The sequence below is a fragment of the Scyliorhinus canicula genome, chromosome 16 (genome assembly GCF_902713615.1).
Source record: "Scyliorhinus canicula chromosome 16, sScyCan1.1, whole genome shotgun sequence".
Classification (NCBI taxonomy): Eukaryota; Metazoa; Chordata; class Chondrichthyes; order Carcharhiniformes; family Scyliorhinidae; genus Scyliorhinus; species Scyliorhinus canicula.
In genome coordinates this window covers 22,982,196-23,004,006 of record NC_052161.1, presented here as the reverse complement: position 1 = coordinate 23,004,006, position 21,811 = coordinate 22,982,196, and the positions used below count along the sequence as shown (strand labels likewise).

At 46.1% G+C, this 21,811-nt stretch overlaps 1 protein-coding gene across 2 annotated transcripts in view; it reads left to right on the top strand.

Moving 5' to 3' along the window:
- The window catches only part of ccdc172 (coiled-coil domain containing 172), a 116,600-nt gene that overhangs the window by 22,050 nt on the left and 72,739 nt on the right, over positions 1–21,811 (top strand). For both annotated transcript variants that reach the window (XM_038773596.1, XM_038773597.1), the window contains exon 3: positions 13,012–13,128. In XM_038773596.1, coding sequence (XP_038629524.1) covers positions 13,012–13,128 — 117 coding nt within the window. The remainder of the gene's footprint in view (positions 1–13,011; positions 13,129–21,811) is intronic.

Sequence of the window (21,811 nt, the reverse complement as noted above, 5' to 3'; positions counted from 1 at the left end):
CTGTTATTGATATTTTGTGAAAATCTGAATAAAAATTATTTTAAAAAAAAAAATTCTGGTCGCCATACTACCAGAAGGATGTGGAGGCTTTAGAGAGGGTGCAGAAGAGATTTACCAGGATGTTGCCTGGTATGGAGGGCATTAGCTATGAGGAGAGGTTGAATAAACTCGGTTTGTTCTCACTGGAACGATGGAGGTTGAGGGGCGATCTGATAGAGGTCTACAAAATTATGAGGGGCACAGACAGGGTGGGTAGGCAGAGACTTTTTCCCAGGATAGAGGGGTCAATTATTCGGGGGCAAGGTTTAAGGTGTGAGGGGCAAGGTTTAGAGGAGATGTACGAGGCAAGCTTTTTACACAGATAGTAGTGGGTGCCTGGACCTCGCTGCCGGAGGAGGTGGTGGAAGCTGGGACGACAGTGACATTTAAGGGCATCTTGACAAATACATGAATAGGATGGGAATAGAGGGATATGGACCCCGGAAGTGTAGAAGATTTTAGTTTAGACGGGCAGCATGGTCGGCGTAGGCTTGGAAGGCCGAATGGCTTGTTCCTGTGCTGTAATTTTCTTTGTTCTTTCTTCTTAGGTCTGTAGCTATTATGCAGTAATAATTTTTTGGAGTTTAATTCTTCAAAATAATATGGATATTTCTCAGGGGTTCATTCAGTACTCTTGGAATGTCAAAAGAGTTCGCGACTTCAAAACTGAGAGACCCTGCTTTAAAGCATGAAGTTTTCTATTCATTCATGGGACGTGGACCTCACTGGCTCAACCAGAATTTATTGCCCATCCCCAATTGCCCTTGAGAAAATGGTGATGAGCTGCCTTGCAATGTTACAATCCATGTGGTGTAGGTATATCTGAAGTGCTGTTATGGAGGGAGTTCCAGGAATTTGATCCAGCGATAGGGAAGGATTGGTGGTGTATTTCCAAGTCAGGATGGTGAGTGGCACTTCCAGGTTGTCGTGTTTCAATTTGCCTCCTGTCCTCTAGATAGATCATGAGTTTGGATGTTGCTGTCTAAGGATACCTGGTATGTTCCTGCAGTGCATCTTGTACATGGTACACACTGCTACCATTGTGCGTCGGTTGTGGAGGGAGTGCATGTTTGTGGATGGGATGCCAATCAATTGGACTGCTTTGCTCTGGATGGTGTCAAGCTTGTAAGTGTTGTTGAAGGTGTATCCACCTCGGCAAATGGAGAGTGTTACATCACAGTCCTGACTTGTGCCTTGTAGATAGTCAGGCTTTGGAGAGTCAGGAGGTGACTTATTCAGGAGGAGGTGGATTCCGAACGAGCTGGAATTTCCCCAGGTGGAAAAAGCAAAGAGGCAGGCGTTGGAGGTACCCCGGGGGCTGAGGGAGGTGCTGTATAGAATCAGGGGTATGAAGCCGGGGAAGGTCTCTGGGCCGGATGGATAGGCGGCGGAATTTTATAAGGAATTTGCGAAGGACCTGACACCACATCTATTGGGGGCGTTTAATGAAGCAGTGGAGAAAGGGGAGTTGCTGGAGATGATGACGCAGGCAGTAATCACACTAATCCTGAAAAAGGGGAAGGACCCGGTCGAATGTGGGTCGCATAAGTCCATATCCCTATTGAACACGGATGTGAAAATATTGGGTAAGTTGTTGGCGGGGAGGATGGAGGATTGTGTCCCGGGGATGGTTGCAGAGGATCAAACAGGCTTCATGAAGGGCACGCAGCTCGCGAGTAATCCCTATGGTTCCCCATGGTAGGCTTATGCAGAAAGTAAGGAGGCATGGGATAGTGGGAAATTTGGCCAGTTGGATAACGAACTGGCTAACCGATAGAAGACAGAGAGTGGTGGTGGATGGCAAATATTTAGCCTGGAGCCCAGTTACCAGTGGCGTACCGCATGGATCAGTTCTGGGTCCTCTGCTGTTTGTGATTTTCGTTAATGACTTGGATGAGGGAGTTGAAGGATGGGTCAGTAAATTTGCAGATGATACGAAGATTGGTGGAGTTGTGGATAGTGAGGAGGGCTGTTGTCGGCTTCAAAGAGACACAGATAGGATGCTAGCTGGGCTGAGAAGTGGCAGATGGAGTTTAACCCTGACAAGTGTGAGGTTATCCATTTTGGAAGGACAAATATGAATGTGGAATACAGGGTTAACGGTAGGGTTCTTGGCAATGTGGAGGAGCAGAGAGATCTTGGGGTCTATGTTCATAGATCTTTGAAAGTTGCCACTCAAGTGGATAGAGCTGTGAAGAAGGCCTATGGTGTGCTAGCGTTCATTAGCAGAGGGATTGAAGTTAAGAGCCGTGAGGTGATGATGCAGCTGTACAAAACCTTGGTCAGGCCACATTTGGAGTACTGTGTACAGTTCTCGTCACCTCATTTTAGGAAGGATGTGGAAGCTTTGGGAAAGGTGCAAAGGAGATTTACCAGGATGTTGCCTGGAATGGAGAGTAGGTCTTACGAGGAAAGGTTGAGGGTGCTAGGCCTTTTCTCATTAGTTGGGAAAAGGATGAGGGGCGACTTGGTAGAGTTTTATAAAATGATCAGGGGAATAGATATGGTAGACAGTCAGAGACTTTTTCCCCGGGTGGAACAAACCATTACAAGGGGACATAAATTTAAGGTAAATGGTGGAAGATATAGGGGATGTCAGAGGTAGGTTCTTTACCCAGAGAGTAGTGGGGGCATGGAATGCACTGCCTGTGGAAGTAATTGAGTCGGAAACGTTAGGGACCTTCAAGCGGCTATTGATTAGGTACATGGATTAGGGTAGAATAATGGAGTGTAGATTAATTTCTTCTTAAGGGCAGCACGGTAGCATTGTGGATAGCACAATTGCTTCACAGCTCCAGGGTCCCAAGTTCGATTTCGACTTGGGTCACTGTCTGTGTGGAGTCTGCACATCCTCCCCGTGTGTGCGTGGGTTTCCTCCGGGTACTCCGGTTTCCTCCCACAGTCCAAAGATGTGCAGGTTGGGTGGATTCGCCATGATAAATTGCCCTTAGTGTCCAAAATTCTATGATTAACCGAGGACAAAAGTTCGGCAGAACATCGTGGGCCGAAGGGCCTGTTCTGTGCTGTATTTCTCTATATCTATATCTAATATAAAAAGGCTGTTGCATGTGGTGATGAATCCGTCAGGGGTTCTGGTACCGGAGGTGGTGGTGTCCATGAACGCGGAGAAGGCATTTGATTGGGTGGAGTGGCGTTACTTGTTCAATGTTTTAGGAAGGTTTGGGTTTGGGCCAAGATGGATGGATGGATGGATTTGTTTATTGGGGCTGGGGATGTGGTGTCGGAGCCAGAGAAGATAAACAAGGCATTTAGGGAGTACTACCAGGACATGTACCGAGGTACAGTGAAAAGTATTTTTCTGTGAGCAACTCAACAGATCATTAAGTACATGAAAAGAAAAGGAAATATAAGAAAATACATAAAAGAAAATACATAATAGGGCAACACAAGGTACACAATGTAACTACTTAAGCACAGGCATCGGATGAAGCATACAGGGGTGTAGTGTTAATGAGGTCAGTCCATAAGAGGGTCGTTTAGGAGTCTGGTAACAGCAGGGAAGAAGCTGTTTTTGAGTCTGTTCGTGCGTGTTCTCAGACTTCAGTATCTTCTGCCCGATGGAAGAAGTTGGAAGAGTGAGTAAGCCGGGTGGGAGGAATCTTTGATTATGCTGCCCGCTTTCCCCAGTAAGAGGGAAGTGTAGATGGAGTCAATGGATGGGAGGCAGGTTCGTGTGATGGACTGGGCTGTGTTCACGACTCTCTGAAGTTTCTTGCGGTCCTGGGCCGAGCAGTTGCCATACCAGGCTGTGATGTAGCCAGATAGGATGCTTTCTATGGTGCATCTGTAAAAGTTGGTAAGAGTTAATGTGGACATGCCGAATTTCCTTAGTTTCCTGAGGAAGTATAGGCGCAGTTGTACTTTCTTGGTGGTAGCGTCGACGTGGGTGGACCAGGACACATTTTTGGTGATGTGTACCCCTAGGAATTTGACACTGCTAACCATCTCCACCTCAGCCCATTGATGCTGACAAGGGATAGTCAGCATCGTTTTGATAAGGGAAAGTCACGTCTTACTAACTTTTGGGGGGAAATTTGTAGATGGCATGGTAGTACAGTGGTTAGCACTGTTGCTTCACAGCTCCAGGGTCCCAGGTTCGATTCCCGTCTTGGGTCACTATCTGTGTGGAGTCTACACGTTCTCCCTGTGTCAGCATGGGTTTCCTCCGGGTGCTCTGGTTTCCTCCCACAAGTCCCGAAAGACATGCTGTTAGGTGAATTGGACATTCTGAATTCTCCCTCAGTGCACGTGAACAGGCGGCGGAATGTGGCGACTAGGGGATTTTCACAGTAACTTCATTGCAGTGTCAATGGAAGCCTATTTGTGACAATAAAGATTATTATTATTAAAAGCCCATGGGATACAGGAAATGTGGCAGGTTAAATCTGAAATTGTCTCTGTGACAGGAAAGAAAGTGTAATGATTGACAGATGTTTTAGCACATTGAAAGTGGTTTCCAGTGGCATTCCGTAGGGCACAGTGTCGGGTTCCTTCCTTTTGTGGTATATATTACTGATTTGGACTTAAATGTGGGAGGCAGATGTGGAAAGTTTGCAGATGACACAATAATTGGCTGTGTAATTGACAATGAAGAGGATAGCTATGGACCCCAGAATGATATGAATGGTTTGGTTCAGTGGGTGGAAAAGTGGCAAATGCAGTTCAATCCAGAGAAGTGTGAGATCATGCATTTTGGAAGGCAAGCAAAGCAAGGACATATTCAATAAACAGGAGGATATTGAGAGTGGCAGAGGAAGTGAGAGACCTTGGCGTACATGCTCACATGTTTCTGAAGGTGGCAGGCAGACAGATAAGGTTGCAAAGAAAGCTCATGGAATGTTGTCATTTATTGCACGAGGTATAGAATACAAAAGCAGGGATGTATTGCTGGAACTGTAAGGTTATTAGGTCACAGATAGGGGTTTGCATTCAGTTCTTGCCACCACATTACAGGAAGGACATAATTGCGCTGGAGAGAGTTCAGAAGAAATTTACAAAGCTGTTTCCAGGGTTGCAAATGAAATTAAATGAAAATTGAAAATGAAATGAAAATCGCTTATTGTCACAAGTAGGCTTCAAATGAACTTACTGTGAAAAGCCTCCAGTCGCCACATTCCGGCGCCTGTTCGGAGAGGCTGGTATGAGAATTGAACTGTGCTGCTGGCCTGCCTTGGTCTGCTTTAAATGCCAGCTTTTTTATTCTGATTCTCTGTCCTTGTATGTGCAGAAAGCACATGAGACGGGATTCTCCGGCCAGCAATGCCAGAATCGCTCAACACAATTGGATGGAGAATCGCATGTGAGCCGAAAATTGTGGGCGGCGCTAGATGCCCGACGGAATGCCATCCTCCAGTGCATTGACAGCATTCTACTCCGCACGTACAGTAAACGCCATTGGCATATCATTAATGGGCCCGACCTGACCCCCGCGATGCTCCACCTCCGCCAGAGCAATAACCGACGGCGAGGTTCACTTGTGGTTTTAAAAATCGGGGTAGATTTCTGGCTTGGGTCACTGTCTGCGCAGTCTCCACGTTCTTTTCATATCTGTGTGGATTTCCTCCTGGTGCTTCGGTTTCCTCCCACAAGCCCCGAAAGACGTGCTGTTAGGTAATTCGGACATTCTGAAGGTAATTCGGACATTCTGAATTCTCCCACTGTGTACCGAACAGGTGCCAGAATGTGGCGACTAGGGGCTTTTCACAGTAACTTCACTGCAGTGTTACTGTAAGCCGAACAAAGATTATTATTATTATGAGCTCTGGTCTCTGCTTCATCTGACAACATCTGACTCCTGCCCATAGTAGCACTTTTCATCATCCACCTGGGTAATCGCTGCATGCGAGCTGACCGTTCCATCATATGTTCCCACCGAACCCTTGGGTGGCAGAGGTGGAGACAGAGTGCGCAGGGAGGGGTTGGGGCTGGGAAAGAGGGGAAGGGAAACCGGGACGATGTGGAGGGTCCGACCTTGGGAAATCGGTCACCGTTTTTCATTGGAATTGGCCGAGTTCCAAATGGAGTGGGTGCCAACCCATTTTCGGATCATGAATTGCTCTGGGATCGGCGCCAATTTAGTTGTCACGGAAGTCCACCGATTCAGTTCTGCCGTTCACACTTAGTTTCTGAAACTGGGAATCCTGCCCATTTATTCTGGTCCCATCAAGAGGACCATGTCTGTGAGACAATCTCCCACGGTTTCCCTTACCCTTCTAACTAAGTTGCTCTATCCTTCCTCCACCTTTGTTTTTCATGAGTTTGACTATTTTGGGGAATACTTTTTTTTCACTGCCTAGATTTTATTTATTAGTATTTTCTAACTATAACAATTACTTGAGATTCAAGTTATAATTAGAGACCTTGCGCACTATTCAGCAGTCTCATCGCGCCTGACTTGTCGGTACAAGGCCGTTGAATCTCACGAGAGGCCTCTCGCGTGATTCGCAGCACTCGAAACGTCTTGCGAGATTCAACAGAATCTTGCGGGATGTCTTAATCTGGACCTCGCTCTCACTGGGCGAGATCCAGATCTGCATATTCAAATGAGCCATTAGGTCGCTTTAAATAGGTGCTTGCCGGATTCTCCAGGGCCTGGGATTCAACGGCCGTGCTTGGGAGACCTCATCTGGGCGTCATATAGTACTGGGCCACACAAACGTGGACCAGTTGTAACGGCACCTGAGGGGGTTTCCCAGGCCATTGAAGAACCCCCCTTCCCGAGTGTCCAGGCATTTGGCAGGATGGTACCTTGGCACTCCCGCTAGCACCTGGATGCCTTGGCACTGCCAACCTGGCACCTTGGCACTGCCAGGGTGCTAGGCTTGTAGTGCCATGGTTCCCGGGCTGGGCTTGGGGTGCTTTGCCCATAAGAGGTTGCGTGAGGGGGCTCGAAGAGTCCGGAAAAGGTAAGTTGAAGTGGGGAAGGGGGCGAGGGGGGGGGGGGGGGGGGGGGTGAGGAGTGATATGGCGGCCGTGGTGGGTTCGCTGAGGGAGTGGAGGGTTTGAAGAATCGGGGCTGACTTTAAAAATTGTGCCCCGATCCGCGAGTAGTCTTATTGCACTGGTAAGCTGAGCTCGCCAGTGCAGGAAGTGACTGAAGTGCGGCTGTGATGGGGCATTCCTCACCAAGGCCAAATAAACCAACAAAATGCTATTGGATAGCAGGGTCGTTACACCCTGCTAACCTGTCAAAATGGGACATCGAAATGTTTTGGTTGAATTGCACCCCTGTAATGAGTTTGTAATTGCTGTTGCTTAATTCCAGGGAAGTGTATGTAATGGCATGCTTTCTTGAACAAGGCCACACAATTGGGCCTTCTGATCTCGATATGTGGTCGATTAATAACGTATTGTCTTATTCCAGATTTTTCTGACATTAGTTTCGTTCTAGACAGCTCACAATGATACCCACATTTCTAGGATTCCTTTAAACTATATCCTGAACTGTTTTCAGGATTTTATTTCCATTGTATTTACAGAGTAATCAACCACCGTTGTAATAGAGCCCGTGATGCATGTACTTTAATTCAATCCTGAGGTTTGGTTAATGAATATAAATTGTTGAAGCTCCATCTTATCGTTTGTGATCTTAGCTGACGCTATGATTAGATTACAGCAATATATCCTGTATTAGTTGCTAAGCTTTCTCGATTTTAATTTTAAAACATCAATACAAACGTAGTTTTTTACTCAGATGTATTATTACCAGTGTGTTTTTCTTAAATGGGAGGATAAGTCCAAGGAAAGAGCCAGTTATTCAGTATCCAGCTTCCTCTGCTCGAATATGCATTTGAGTACTTGGTCCAGCCTCTAGCCCACAATGTTCGCAAAATGTTATGCCTTCTGTAGTACCTGTGGTGTGCACACCGTTGTACGGAAAGTCTGCACAAGTGATTCCTGGGCTCATTAAGTAGTTAATTCAATGCAAATGAGTCAACCACCCAGTTATGTCATTGGAGTGCCTGATCATTACTCAAACCAAACATGCAGCTGTTTTGAAATGGAAAATACCAGTCTATTTTAAGACATTCAGTCACTTCTGTCCTTTACTGCTCCTGTTGATCGATCTGTTTGCTCTGTGCCTTCACATCCTTTACCTCTTGCCAAACAATTTTTCCCTGTGTTAGGAAGTACACAGCATAGTGTGAGCAGCAAGAAGCGCTTTACTGGCTGCATATGGTGACAGCCAATGTTACAAGTTGCCATACATTATCTTTTGAAATTTGGCCCTACCCCCGCTACCCAATGTTTACTGGGAATAAAATCATAACTGCAGAGAGATCGTAGAAACCAAAAAGTGTTGATTGATTCAGATGCAAATTTAATAGCTTTCTTTTGGAAAATGAGGGCCGCAATTCCCCCATGCCCATTGACGTGATCCTCTGGCTACGCTGTGCCGGAAAAGCGCTCCGTTAAAAGCCGTTGAGCCGGGAGGCACCATTCCCGGGATCTACCCAGCTTGCAAAACCTCGTGAGATTCAATGCAAGGACGGAATCACTTTTTGGCAAATCTGCATATTAGAGTGAAACAGTTAGCCTTACTCTAATGTCAGATTGCCAAGGTACCTGCGGCTTTGGGATTCAATCCCTTTGTCTTGGGCATCTTGGATGAGCGCTGTTTGGCACAGGTCCCCAGTAATGGGGACCAGATGGAACGGTGCTTGTGGGGGTCTCCAAAAGGCAGCTGCATGCTCTTTGAGCAGGGTGGTGTCCTGGCAATGCCAGCCTGGCACTCTAAAAGTGCCACCTGGATGCCAGCCAACTGGCACTGACAGGGCCACTGCCAAGGTTCTAAGCTGCCACTTTTTGCATATGATTGGGCCAGGGATGCCTGGTTTGGGGGGGGGTGGATGTTCAGACTGGAGGGAGGTTGGGGACTCTTTCAGTGGCCCCAGAGATTGGGATGCCAAATGTGTCCTAATCTCGGGAGAGTTCCAACGAAGGGCACTCTCCATTGTAAAAAAAGACGCTATGTGAGGCCTTGGTCATTCCCCGTTCAGGCCCTTTATTCAAAGCGCTCATTTTGGGACTTCCTTTTTGGAAAGATCGCGCCCTAAGTTTCATTTTCTGCAGGTTTGGCAGGGTGTTTTTAACCGGCGTCTTGGGTGAGATCCAGACCTGTATTCACCCACACTGAGGGTGCAAATTAACGGAAATGAAACAGTCCCTTGTCAAGCACGTTCAGCCCGTGGTTTCCTGGTGGTTGTAGTGTTGAGAAAGACCCCGCTGTTGAACCGGACTCTTTTATTTTGAGCGCTCAGCGAGGAAAACTCCGCCAAGGCTGCACTTTGTCTGACTTGTCTGCATGACAAGCTCCCCTCGCCAGTGCAGGAAGAGATCAATGGCCTCCCAATCTCGAGACCCCCCAACGGGACTCCCAGACCTGCCACAATGCCCCAGCTAAAATGAAAATGAAATGAAATGAAAATCGCTTATTGTCACGGGTAGACTTCAATGAAGTTACTGTGAAAAGGGGGTCATCGAGTCTCCCACATCCCACTTAAGGGCAGGGCACCCCCCTGTGCCTGATCCCTGGCATGAGCAAAATGCCACCCAGACACCTTGATACTTCCAGCCTGGCACCCTGGTAGTGCCCCTGCCAGTACCACCTGGGCACCCTGGCTATCCCAGGTGGAAGGCAGGTGGCACTGCCAGGGTGTCCATGCTGGCCTTGACAGGGTACCAGGCTGGCAGTGCCCAGGTGGCATCGGCAATGCCAGGACATCACCGTGCTTAGAGCCCAGCCTCCCAGAGGTCCCCGAACCCCTGGGAGACCTCCCAGGGGCTGGTTTAGCTCACTGGGCTAAATCACTGGCTTTTAAAGCAGACAAAGCAGGCCAGCAGCACGGTTCGATTCCCGTACCAGCCTCCCCGGACAGGCACCGGAATGTGGCGACTAGGGGCTTTTCACAGTAACTTAATTGAAGCCTACTCGTGACAATAAGCGATTTTCATTTTTTCAAGTGCCGGTACGCCTGATCCCCATTTGTGGAGACAAGTACTAATCGGCTCTAGCTCAAGGTATCCGAGGCGTGTGGGCTATATCCCGCTGCACCTTGGGTAACTCCGGCAAGTGCATATCAAACTGCTGCAGTAATATGCAGATCCAGATAATGACGTTTCATGAGCTCCCGTTTGATCTCGCAACTCATGGTGAGCGGGAATATCCCATGAGAGGCTTCTCGTGGGATTTACCGTCCGCGTCGCGTCTCAGTTTGGGCGCAGCCTTTAGCTTTCACTCCGAGTCTTTTTTTTTATTTGGGGATTTTCTCATCTGTCAATCCCACATTTAGGGTGGGATTCAAGTAAATGGGAACATTTCCTGGGCCGGGATACTCCTCTACCCGACGGGGCGGGGGTCCCGGCATGATGGAGTGGTGTGAACCACTCCGGCGTTGGGCCGCCCAAAGATGCAGAAGTCTCCACACCTTTAGGGGCGAAGCCCTAACATTGCAGCACGGTAGCATGGTGGTTAGCATAAATGCTTCACAGCTCCAGGGTCCCAGGTTCGATTCCCGGCTGGGTCACTGTCTGTGCGGAATCTGCACGTCCTCCCTGTGTGTGCGTGGGTTTCCTCCCACAGTCCAAAGATGGGCAGGTTAGGTGGATTGGCCATGCTAAATTGCCTGTAGTGTCCTAAAATGTAAGGTTAAGGGGGGGTTGTTGGGTTACGGGTATAGGGTGGATACGTGGGTTTGAGTAGGGTGATCATTGCTCGGCACAACATCGAGGGCCGAAGGGCCTGTTCTGTGCTTACTGTTCTATGTTCTATTGAGGGGCTAGGTTCCACGCCGGAGTGGTTGGCGCTCCACCAGCTGGCGTGGACGGCCTTTGGCGCCACGCCAGCCGGGTCCGAAGGGACTTCGCTGGCGAGCGGAAGTCCGCGCATGCGCCGGAGTGTCAGCAGCTGTTGACGTCATCCCCGCGCATGCACAGGGGAGGTCACTTCCGCCTCCGCCATGGTGAAGACCATGGCGAAGGCGGAAGGAAAAGAGTGCCCCCACGGCACAGGCCCGCCCGCTGATCGGTGGGCCCCGAATGCGGGCCAGGACACCGTGTGGGCACCCCCCGGGGCCGGATCGCCCCGCGCGCCCCCCCCCCAGGACCCCGGAGCCCGCTCGTGCCGCCTGGTCCCACCGGTAAGGTAGGTGGTTTGATCCACGCAGGCGGGAGAGGCTTGACAGCGGCGGAACTTCGGCCCATTGCGGGCCGGAGAATCGGCGGGGCGGGTGGGGGGGGGGGGGGGGGGGCGCCGACCGGCGCGGAGCGATTCCCGCCCCCGTTGAATCTCTGGTGCTGGAGAATTCGGGATTGACGCCGGCCCCCGGCGATTCTCCGACCCGGCGGGGGGGGTTGGAGAATCCCGCCCCTGATCTCTGAAGCTCCCGACACAACCCCCGACCCCCCCCCCCCCCCAAGTCCCAATGCACCATTGAAGGGTCCCCGGCCCACCCCAACACCATGCAGGGCACCCCAACCTCATCATACCTGTGCAAAAAATGCCAGTTTGGCACCCCCAAATTGGCACCTTGACAGTGCCCCTGCCAATTTCCATGGCCATCTGGGAACCTTGACAGTGGCATGCTGGCATGCAAGTGGCACTGTCAGGATGGCAGTGTCAGGGTACCACCCTGCCCAAAGAGCAGCATGCAACTGGGGGCCTCTGATTTCCTGAGAAACCCCCGAGAGGTTGCAGCCATAAGTATCATCATGTAAATATCTGAGGGTCTTGAATAAAGAATACTTGTTAGCAAAAGACAAGGATACTGGATAGTGGGAGGGGTAAGGAGGTATATTACAAAGGGTTTAAAGTGTATATAACCGCTGCTCCCATGATTGTAAGTCGAGATGAGTTTAGCTGACTCCTGAGGAAGGATAGGGAAAACCTCCTGTCCCGACCTTATTAAGATCTTCAGTGAAGCTTGTGAACACAATCTTCTTCACTTGATCCTTATCTGCCGGTCGAGCGTACAAGATAATGAAGGAACAGCTAATCCCCTTGGTTGAAGGGTCAGTCACAAGGGGATACTAGTTCAAGGGGAAGGGCAGGAGGTTTAGGGAAAATGTGAGGAAGAACCTTTTTATCCAGACTAAACAGTCTGAAATGCACTGCTGGGAAGGTGGTAAAGGTGGGGTGCCTCAGATCCTTTAAAAGTGCCTGGATTAGCATGTGGCACATCATAACATTCAAGACTATGGGCTGGTAGATGGGATTAGATAGGTAGGTCTGGTGTTTTTCAAAGGTAGGTGCAGACTTGGTGGGTCAAAGGGCTTTTTCTGCACTGTGTGATTCTGTAACTCTTCTGTGACTGCTGCTAAGGGCATCACAGCACATCTTAGCATTGCTTTGTCAACAGTCTCTAGCTTTAATAACATCAACTTGGTGCTGTATTGTCCAGTCTCCAGATGCATGTTTCTCGACGGTGCACCATTTGCTGGTGGTGGGATTCTCTCCTCCTGCAGCTTGTCAATGGAATTTTCCATTGAAGCTACCCCACGCCGCCGGAAATCCACAGGTGAAGTTGAGATGCCGGTGGGAACACACAATCCCAATGGCTGGATAATTCAGCTTAGTCTTTTTCAAATAAAGAAATGTTCATTTAATTGATTATTCATTTTACACCAAGATAATGAGAGTAGGATTAAAAAGATGCACCTTTTTCCTGTATGACTAATTTGTATTGAGAAGTAACAGCACAATTTCAGTGCCTATTCGCTTTTAGTGCAATATATTTTTAGCTAGAATGTTAATTTATGTCTTATATGAGTGCCTGGAAGGATCCTATAACTCTTTTTTAGTGTTAAGAACAGTAGTAACCCTTACTGTTATTGTGGTGCAGTTTAATATTCTAACAATTCATAGTTAACCACGTGATTTAACTGGTAGCACAAAATCTTTTACAGATGATATCCATTCTTTACCTAACAAATGAACATTATATCTACTAAAAGGTGAAAGATCTTTCAGAACAACTTTTCCAACTGGGTTTGCTCAAGAAGCATGAAGAAGACCTAAAGAAGCTCAGAGAGGAAATAACCAAGGAAAATCATATCTTCAACGAAGCTCTGGTAAGGGTTTTTGACCCATGTACTGAATATATTTCAAATTTGGTTAGAAGATAAAATTTTACAAATTGAAGTAAGATATAATAAATATAGCCTGTCTCACTGTTAGAATTAGAGAACTGGGCTTGACATTTGTAATTTCTGACATTTTCCCATTCTCCTTACTGCTTTGATGTAACTGTCAGTATTGAAGAATGGTTATCCTCAAAATGTGTACCTGTCTATTCTCTACAATTACATAATACCCTGCTATGTGTTTCCAGCATTTTGTTGATAGATTTGGACTCAATGTCAATTAGGCACAGGGATGCATATCCAAATTGTTATTCCCCAGAAAGTTAGTTGGTGAAGGAATAGAACTAGAACCCATTTTTATACACTTATATAATAGATATAATAGGGCAGCATGGTAGCATGGTGGTTAGCATAAATGCTTCACAGCTCCAGGGTCCCAGGTTCGATTACCGGCTGGGTCACTGTCTGTGTGGAGTCTGCACGTCCTCCCCGTGTGTGCGTGGGTTTCCTCCGGGTGCTCCGGTTTCCTCCCACAGTCCAAAGATGTGCAGGTTAGGTGGATTGGCCATGCTAAATTGCCCGTAGTGTCCTAATAGTAAGGTTAAGGGGGGGAGTTGTTGGGTTACGGGTATAGGTTGGATACGTGGGTTTGAGTAGGGTGATCATTGCTCGGCACAACATCGAGGGCCGAAGGGCCTGTTCTGTGCTGTACTGTTCTATGTTCTATGTTCTATATACATTTGCAGAGTGATAAATTACAAGCAGATAACTCCTAAACCCAACAACCATGGTTTTAGTCTGTGTCCATGTAAAGGTATTCAAGTGTACAGCCAGTTAATTTATACCACTTGCATGCAATTAAAATACAATTAACAGATCAACTTCAACCTTTTAAAAATACTTAATATGCGCAACCAAAATTTCAAAGCAAATGATTGAAAATCCCATATTCTGCAAATGAAATGAAAACCGCTTATTGTCACGAGTAGGCTTCGAGTGAAGTTACTGTGAAAAGCCCCTAGTCGCCACATTCTGGCACCTGTTCGGAGAGGCTGTTACGGGAATCGAACCGTGCTGCTGGCTTGCCTTGGTCTGCTTTCAAAGCCAGCGATTTAGCCCAGTGAGCTAAACAGCCCCTATTGTGGATATTGCATTGTGAGAAACTGCTCCTCTCGGACTGTTACAATTTGTTTTGGTAGAATAAACACTGAATGATTTTCATTCAAGCAATTAATTTTTTTCTCTAGAATTCAAGCCAGCAAGGTCAATTTATGTCACCTTTTCTTATTCATTTTCAGAGGGTGCATGTTATCCCATATTAAATGACTATAACAAATAATGAGTATACCGCTTGTTCAAGAGGTTAAGTGAGAATGACTGCCATTGACATCAAGGTAGCATTTGATTGAATGTGACATCAAGGAGCCTGAACAAAATTGAACATCCAAACATATGAATCAAAAGTCAGTGGAAATTAGGTGAAATCTCTCCACTAAGTAGAGTCATACCTAGTACAACGGGAGATGGGTGTGTTTCCTGGAGGCCAAATATCTCTGCCTCAGGACATTGGTGCATGGGTTCTTCAGGTTGTACCCCAGGTCCAACCACCTTCAGATGTTTCAGTAATGACCTTCCTTCATAATGTCAACTCTGAATGTTTTCAGACGATTACATCATTTGCGATTCCATAAATATTGATGCAGTCTGTCCCAGCAAAATCTGTTCAACGTTCTGGCTTAAACTAATAAATAGCAGGTGACGTTCGCACCATTCAATTGCCAAGCAATAACTGTCTTCAACATGAGAGAATTTAACCATTTTTCCTTAACATACAATAATGTTACCTACACTGAATCCTCCACTATCAACATCCTGGGGCTTAGTAGTGATCAGAAACTGAACTGGACCAGCCATATAAATACTGTGGCTACAAGAGCAGATCAGAAGCTGGAAAGTATGTGGTGGGTAACTCACTGCCTCTTCAAAGCCTGTTCACCCCCCCACCCAGGCTCCAGGCCCTCCAGAGAACGTCCGCCAAGGGCATCAAAGGCCAAAGGTTGGCTGCCTCCTACTCTGACGTGCATCTTGGGGATATGCTTCGATGCAGTACTAGACCACAGAATATCAAGAAAAGTGAGCACTGAATGAGTACTTTGGAGGGGAGCGGGGTGTGGGGGTGGGGGGGGGGGTCACTATCTGTAGCAAGGGGGAATGGAAATCTGTTAAAGTGCAATGTTCACTATTAAAACATGTCACATATCAGGTTAATCTTCACTGTGGGCCTGCTCGCACCCCTGCCATTTTGCCCTCCCCAGCCCCTGCACGCCGGACATGGTGGACCAAGATCAAAAGCCCCCGATGCAGCCCCTTTCAAAGGATGGATGTGAGCATGCTGTCAGCAGAAAGACAGGAATCAGATTTTAGCCGGAACTGAGGAGCATCAGAGCTTTCCGCACAGCGAGCTATCATCCCTCTCCTGCCTTGTATGGTGAACCACTGACAGTGTCAACATAGGCTCATCTGGAGTGATCTTGCGCAGACCCTTGGAGGCAGAAACATAGGCAGGGAGGGAACGTTGTGATGGCCGGGGGAGCGGGTGTAGGGCTGGGGCTTTGCACTGCCCAACATAGCCTCATCCTAGGCGAATCTGTGGAGGATGAGAACCTCCGTATTCGCCCTGGCATGTCGGAACCTTGCCACTACCTGTCCTACATCTCTTTCTTGGGCTCGTCTTATATCTTATGGTCTTATGATAGATAGGTTGTTGATTAATAAGGGAATCAGGGGTTGTGGGGAGAAGGCAGGAGAATGGGGATGAGAAAATAGCAGCAATGATTGAATGGCGGAGCAGACTCATTGGCCTAATTCTGCTCCTACGCCTTATGGTCTTATGATCACCGTTCCGTATTGGTACAAATACAAAGATAGATCAGTTAATTTTCACAAAAAAAAACGATCACCCCTCAGAGGTTCCTCAACAGAAATGGAAGACAAGCCTGAGAATGTTAACATGTCCAGAACTTTGTCATAGAGATTATCCAGCCATCAATGTGTTACTTGTTCCATGTATTAGGACTGTTCTCCATTCAAGAGCCGCAGCCGTGCAGGCCCTCCCACATGGCCCAGTCTCATCTGAACCAAATACTGGCATCCATTAATTCCACTGGCACTCAAAGTGCAGTTGAACATCCTTGACTTCCAGTGTGATTAATCCGCAGTGACATACCAGTTACATGCAGTATTCACCACATCTGTTAATATCTTGAATACTTCGATCAAACCACCCCATAACCATCTAAATTCCAGTGCAAACAGGCCTAATCTATGTAATCTCTCCTCGTAACCTAATCCCTGTAGTCCAGGTATAATTTTTATAAATCTCTTTGCACTTCCTCCAAGGCCAAAACATCCTGCTGTGATTGAAGCTTCTCCAAAACTAAAATAAAACTAAAAACCAGACACATCGTAGCTTTTCCTCAAAGCGAAACTAAAAAGCAAAGCCAGAGCTCAGTTCCACCCACACTTTGACATCTCTGCAGCCACTTGAGCAGACAAACATTTCTTAAAGTGACATTCCCATGACACCTCCCCCCAGAAAAAAAACCCATCAACTTCAAGATGGTTTAATTTTTCACCTTTTCACTTTCCTTTAAGAAATGCAGACAGTAAATATACTTTTTCGTTTAAAAAAGCAATACACGCAGACAGGCATAATTAGGGTTCGTCCATTTAAGATAGTCCATTTAAGTTCTTCTTCCTGTAACTCGTCATCACATTCTTGACAAAGCATCAGCTATCACGTTTTCTCATCCTGCCACATGTATTATTTTTAAATGAAATGGCTGTAACAATAAACACCATTGAAACAGTCTGGCATTGTTATTCCGAAATCGCGCCATAAACATCAGTGGATTATGATCAGTATAGATAATTGTGTCTGACGGATTGCTGGTCACATAAATTTGAAAATGCTGCAAAGCCAGCACCAAGCTCAAAGTCTCTTTCTCAATCATGGAATACTATTTCTGGTGAGAATTCAATTTTTTTGAAAAATAACCAATAGGCCACTCTAGCCCTTCGTCGTTGTCTTGTAGAAGCACCAAACCTATGCCCACATCACTCACATCAACAGCTACTTTGAATGGTTTTGTGTAATTTGGGATGGCTAACACAAGAGCAGTGGTTAACACAGCCTTCAGTCCATCAAAGCCTGCTGACACTCCGATGCACACTGGAATTTGGTACGCTTCTTCAGCAAGTCTATCAGTGGAGCAACCACGCTACAAAAAGTTTGCACAAATGTTCGACCAAATCCATTCATGCCAAGAAATCGCATTATTTCCCTTCGTGTCGAAGGTATTGGAAACTCCTCAATAACTTGTTTTCACATCCCGTGTGACCATTCGACCCTTTCCAATTGTCTGGCCAAGGAAAGTGACTTGAGCCTTTCCAAATTCACTTTTAACTAGGTTTATCACCAAACCGCCCCCTGAAATCGATCGAATAACTCCATCAGATGCTTTAAATGTTCTTTCCATGTCTGGCTGAAAATGATCTGACCATCGGTGTATACCGCACAATTGGGTAATCCTGAAACAACTTTGTTAGTTAACCTTTGAAATGTGGCTGGGGTGATTTTCATGCCAAATGGCATAACGTTGAATTGGTATATACCATCTGGAGTCAAAAAGCTGAAATCGCCTTCGCCCTTTCGGATAAAGGTACCTGCTAGTAACCTTTAAGTTAATCCAATTTGGAAATACAAGCTGATTGTCCCACTTTCTCAATACAATCCTCCAAACGTGGGATACGATAAAAGCCCATTCTTGTAACTGCATTAACTTTTCTATAGTCCACACACAACCGTTGGGTACCGTCCGGTTTTGGTACAATCATGATGCGTGAGCTCCATTGGCTGCAACCCACTTCAATTATGCCATTTTTAAGCATACTTTCAATCTCTTTGTTAACCTGTGCCAATTTTAAAGGGTTAAGTCTATTATGGATGTTATTTGATTGGAACAACATTTCGCACATCTGCATCATGTATAGCCATTTTAGTGCTTCCCAACTTATCTCCACAAACTTGTCGATGTGATATCAATAACTCTTTCAGGTCAGTCCGTTTTTCCTCTCGAAGATTACTCAATAATTTATCCCAATTTTTAAGAACATCCTCGTTTTCCAATTTAATTTGAGGTATGTCAAATTTACAGTCATCTGGATTTGGTTCGTCACTTTGAGTTAGAATCATTAAAACCTCCTTTTTCTCTCCTTCCCTTTCAAAGTACCTTTTAAGCATATTCACATGACACACAGTGAATTTTCCTTCCATCTGGCGTTCTTACCACATAATTCACCTCACTTAATTTCCTTTCAATCTGATAAGGTCCACAAAACCTTGCTTTTAAAGGTTCACCTACCGCTGGTAACAATACTAAAACTTTATCTCCACAGGCAAAACTACGAATTTTCGATTTCTTGTCCGCTATCCCATTCATCACATTTTGTGCAACTTTTAAATGTTGTCTAGCCAATTCCCCTGCTCTATTTAATCGTTCCCTAAAATTTGACACGTAATCCAATAATATAAATTCTGATTTCTCACTCAACAATTTTTCCTAAATCAATTTAAATCAATAGCACTAAACGACATAGGGTCAGACGATGTGGAGTCTGTGTGGGTAGAGTTGAGGAACCACAAAGGCAAAAAAACCATAATGGGAGTTATGTACAGGCCTCCTGACAGTGGTCAGGACCAGGGGCACAAAATGCACCACGAAATAGAAAGGGCATGTCAGAAAGGCAAGGTCACAGTGATCATGGGGGACTTCAATATGCAGGTGGACTGGGTAAATAATGTTGCCAGTGGACCCAAAGAAAGGGAATTCATTGAATGTTTACAGGATGGCTTTTTGGAACAGCTTGTGATGGAGCCCACGAGGGAACAGGCTATTCTGGACTTAGTGTTATGTAATGAGCCAGAATTGATAAAAGACCTTAAAGTAAGGGAACACTTAGGAAGCAGTGATCATAATATGGTAGAATTCAGTCTGCAATTTGAAAGAAAGAAGGTAGAATCAGATGTAAAGGTTTTACAGTTAAATAAAGGTAATTACAGGCGCATGAGGGAGGAACTGACGAAAATCGACTGGAAGCAGAGCCTAGTGGGAAAGACAGTAGAACAGCAATGGCAGGAGTTTCTGGGAGTAATTGAGGACACAGTGCAGAGGTTCATCCCAAAGAAAAGAAAGGTTATCAGAGGGAGGATTAGGCAGCCATGGCTGACAAAGGAAGTCAGGGAATGCATCAAGGCAAAAGAGAGAGCCTATAATGTGGCAAAGAGTAGTGGGAAGTCAGAAGATTGGGAAGGCTACAAAAACAAACAGAGGATAACAAAGAGAGAAATAAGGAAAGAGAGGATCAAATATGAAGGTAGGCTAGCCAGTAACATTAGGAATGATAGTAAAAGTTTCTTTAAATACATTAAAAACAAACGGGAGGCAAAAGTAGACATTGGGCCGCTCCAAAATGACGCTGGTAATCTAGTGATGGGAGACAAGGAAATAGCTGAGGAACTTAATAAGTACTTTGCGTCAGTCTTCACAGTAGAAGACATGAGTAATATCCCAACAATTCAGGAAAGTCAGGGGGCAGCGTTGAATATGGTTGCCATCACAAAGGAGAAGGTGCTAGAGAAACTAAAAGGTCTGAAAATTGATAAATCTCCGGGCCCAGATGGGCTACATCCTAGAGTTCTAAAGGAGATAGCTGAAGAAATAGTGGAGGCGTTAGTTATGATCTTTCAAAAGTCACTGGAATCAGGGAAAGTCCCAGAGGATTGGAAAATCGCTGTTGTAACCCCCCTGTTCAAGAAGGGAACAAGAAAAAAGATGGAAAATTATAGGCCAATTAGCCTAACCTCGGTTGTTGGCAAAATTCTAGAATCCATCGTTAAGGTTGAGATTTCTAAATTCTTGGAAGTGCAGGGTCGGATTAGGACAAGTCAGCATGGATTTAGTAAGGGGAGGTCGTGCCTGACAAACCTGTTAGAGTTCTTTGAAGAGATAACAAATAGGTTAGACCAAGGAGAGCCAATGGATGTTATCTATCTTGACTTCCAAAAGGCCTTTGACAAGGTGCCTCACGGGAGACTGCTGAGTAAAATAAGGGCCCATGGTATTCGAGGCAAGGTACTAACATGGATTGACGATTGGCTGTCAGACAGAAGGCAGAGAGTTGGGATACAAGGTTCTTTTTCGGAATGGCAACCGGTGACAAGTGGTGTCCCGCAGGGTTCAGTGTTGGGGCCACAGCTGTTCTCTTTATATATTAACGATCTAGATGACGGGACTGGGGGCATTCTGGCCAAGTTTGCCGATGATACAAAGATAGGTGGAGGGGCAGGTAGTATTGAGGAGGTGGGGAGGCTGCAGAAAGATTTAGACAGTTTAGGAGAATGGTCCAAGAAGTGGCTGATGAAATTCAACGTGGGCAAGTGCGAGGTCTTGCACTTTGGAAAAAAGAATAGAGGCATGGACTATTTTCTAAACGGTGAAAAAATTCATAATGCTAAAGTGCAAAGGGACTTGGGTGTCCTAGTCCAGGATTCTCTAAAGGTAAACTTGCAGGTTGAGTCCGTAATTAAGAAAGCAAATGTAATGTTGTCATTTATCTCAAGAGGCTTGGAATATAAAAGCAGTGATGTACTTCTGAGGCTTTATAAAGCACTAGTTAGGCCCCATTTAGAATACTGTGAGCAATTTTGGGCCCCATACCTCAGGAAGGACATACTGGCACTGGAGCGGGTCCAGCGGAGATTCACACGGATGATCCCAGGAATGGTAGGCCTAACATACGATGAACGTCTGAGGATCGTGGGATTATATTCATTGGAGTTTAGGAGGTTGAGGGGAGATCTAATAGAAACGTACAAGATAATGAATGGCTTGGATAGGATGGACGTAGGGAAGTTGTTTCCATTAGCAGGGGAGACTAGGACGCGGGGGCACAGCCTTAGAATAAAAGGGAGTCACTTTAGAACAGAGATGAGGAGAAATTTCTTCAGCCAGAGAGTGGTAGGTCTGTGGAATTCATTGCCACAGAGGGCGGTGGAGGCCGGGACATTGAGTGTCTTTAAGACAGAAATTGATAAATTCTTGATTTCTCGAGGAATTAAGGGCTATGGGGAGAGAGCGTGTAAATGGAGTTGAAATCAACCATGATTAAATGGTGGAGTGGACTCGATGGGCCGAATGGCCTTACTTCCACTCCTATGTCTTATGGTCTTATGGTCTTAAGTGGTCCTCTTGCCTCATGACCAAAAATTAGTTCAAAAGGACTGAATTTGGTTGACTCATTAGGTGCATCCCTAATTGCAAACAGTATGAATGGAATTCCTTTATCCCAATCCTCTGGATAATCTTGACAATAAGCCCTCAACATTGTCTTTAATGTCTGATGTCACCTTTTAATGCTCCCTGCGTTTCTGGATGGTATGCAGTTGATTTAAATTGTTTTATTCCTAAGCGATCTAAATCTTCTTTGAATAACCTTGAGGTAAAATTTGATCTTTGACCGGATTGTATTACTGTGGGTGGCCCATATCTAGTGAAGAATTTAAGTAACTCCTCCACAATATTTTTAGCTGTAATATTGCATACTGGAATGG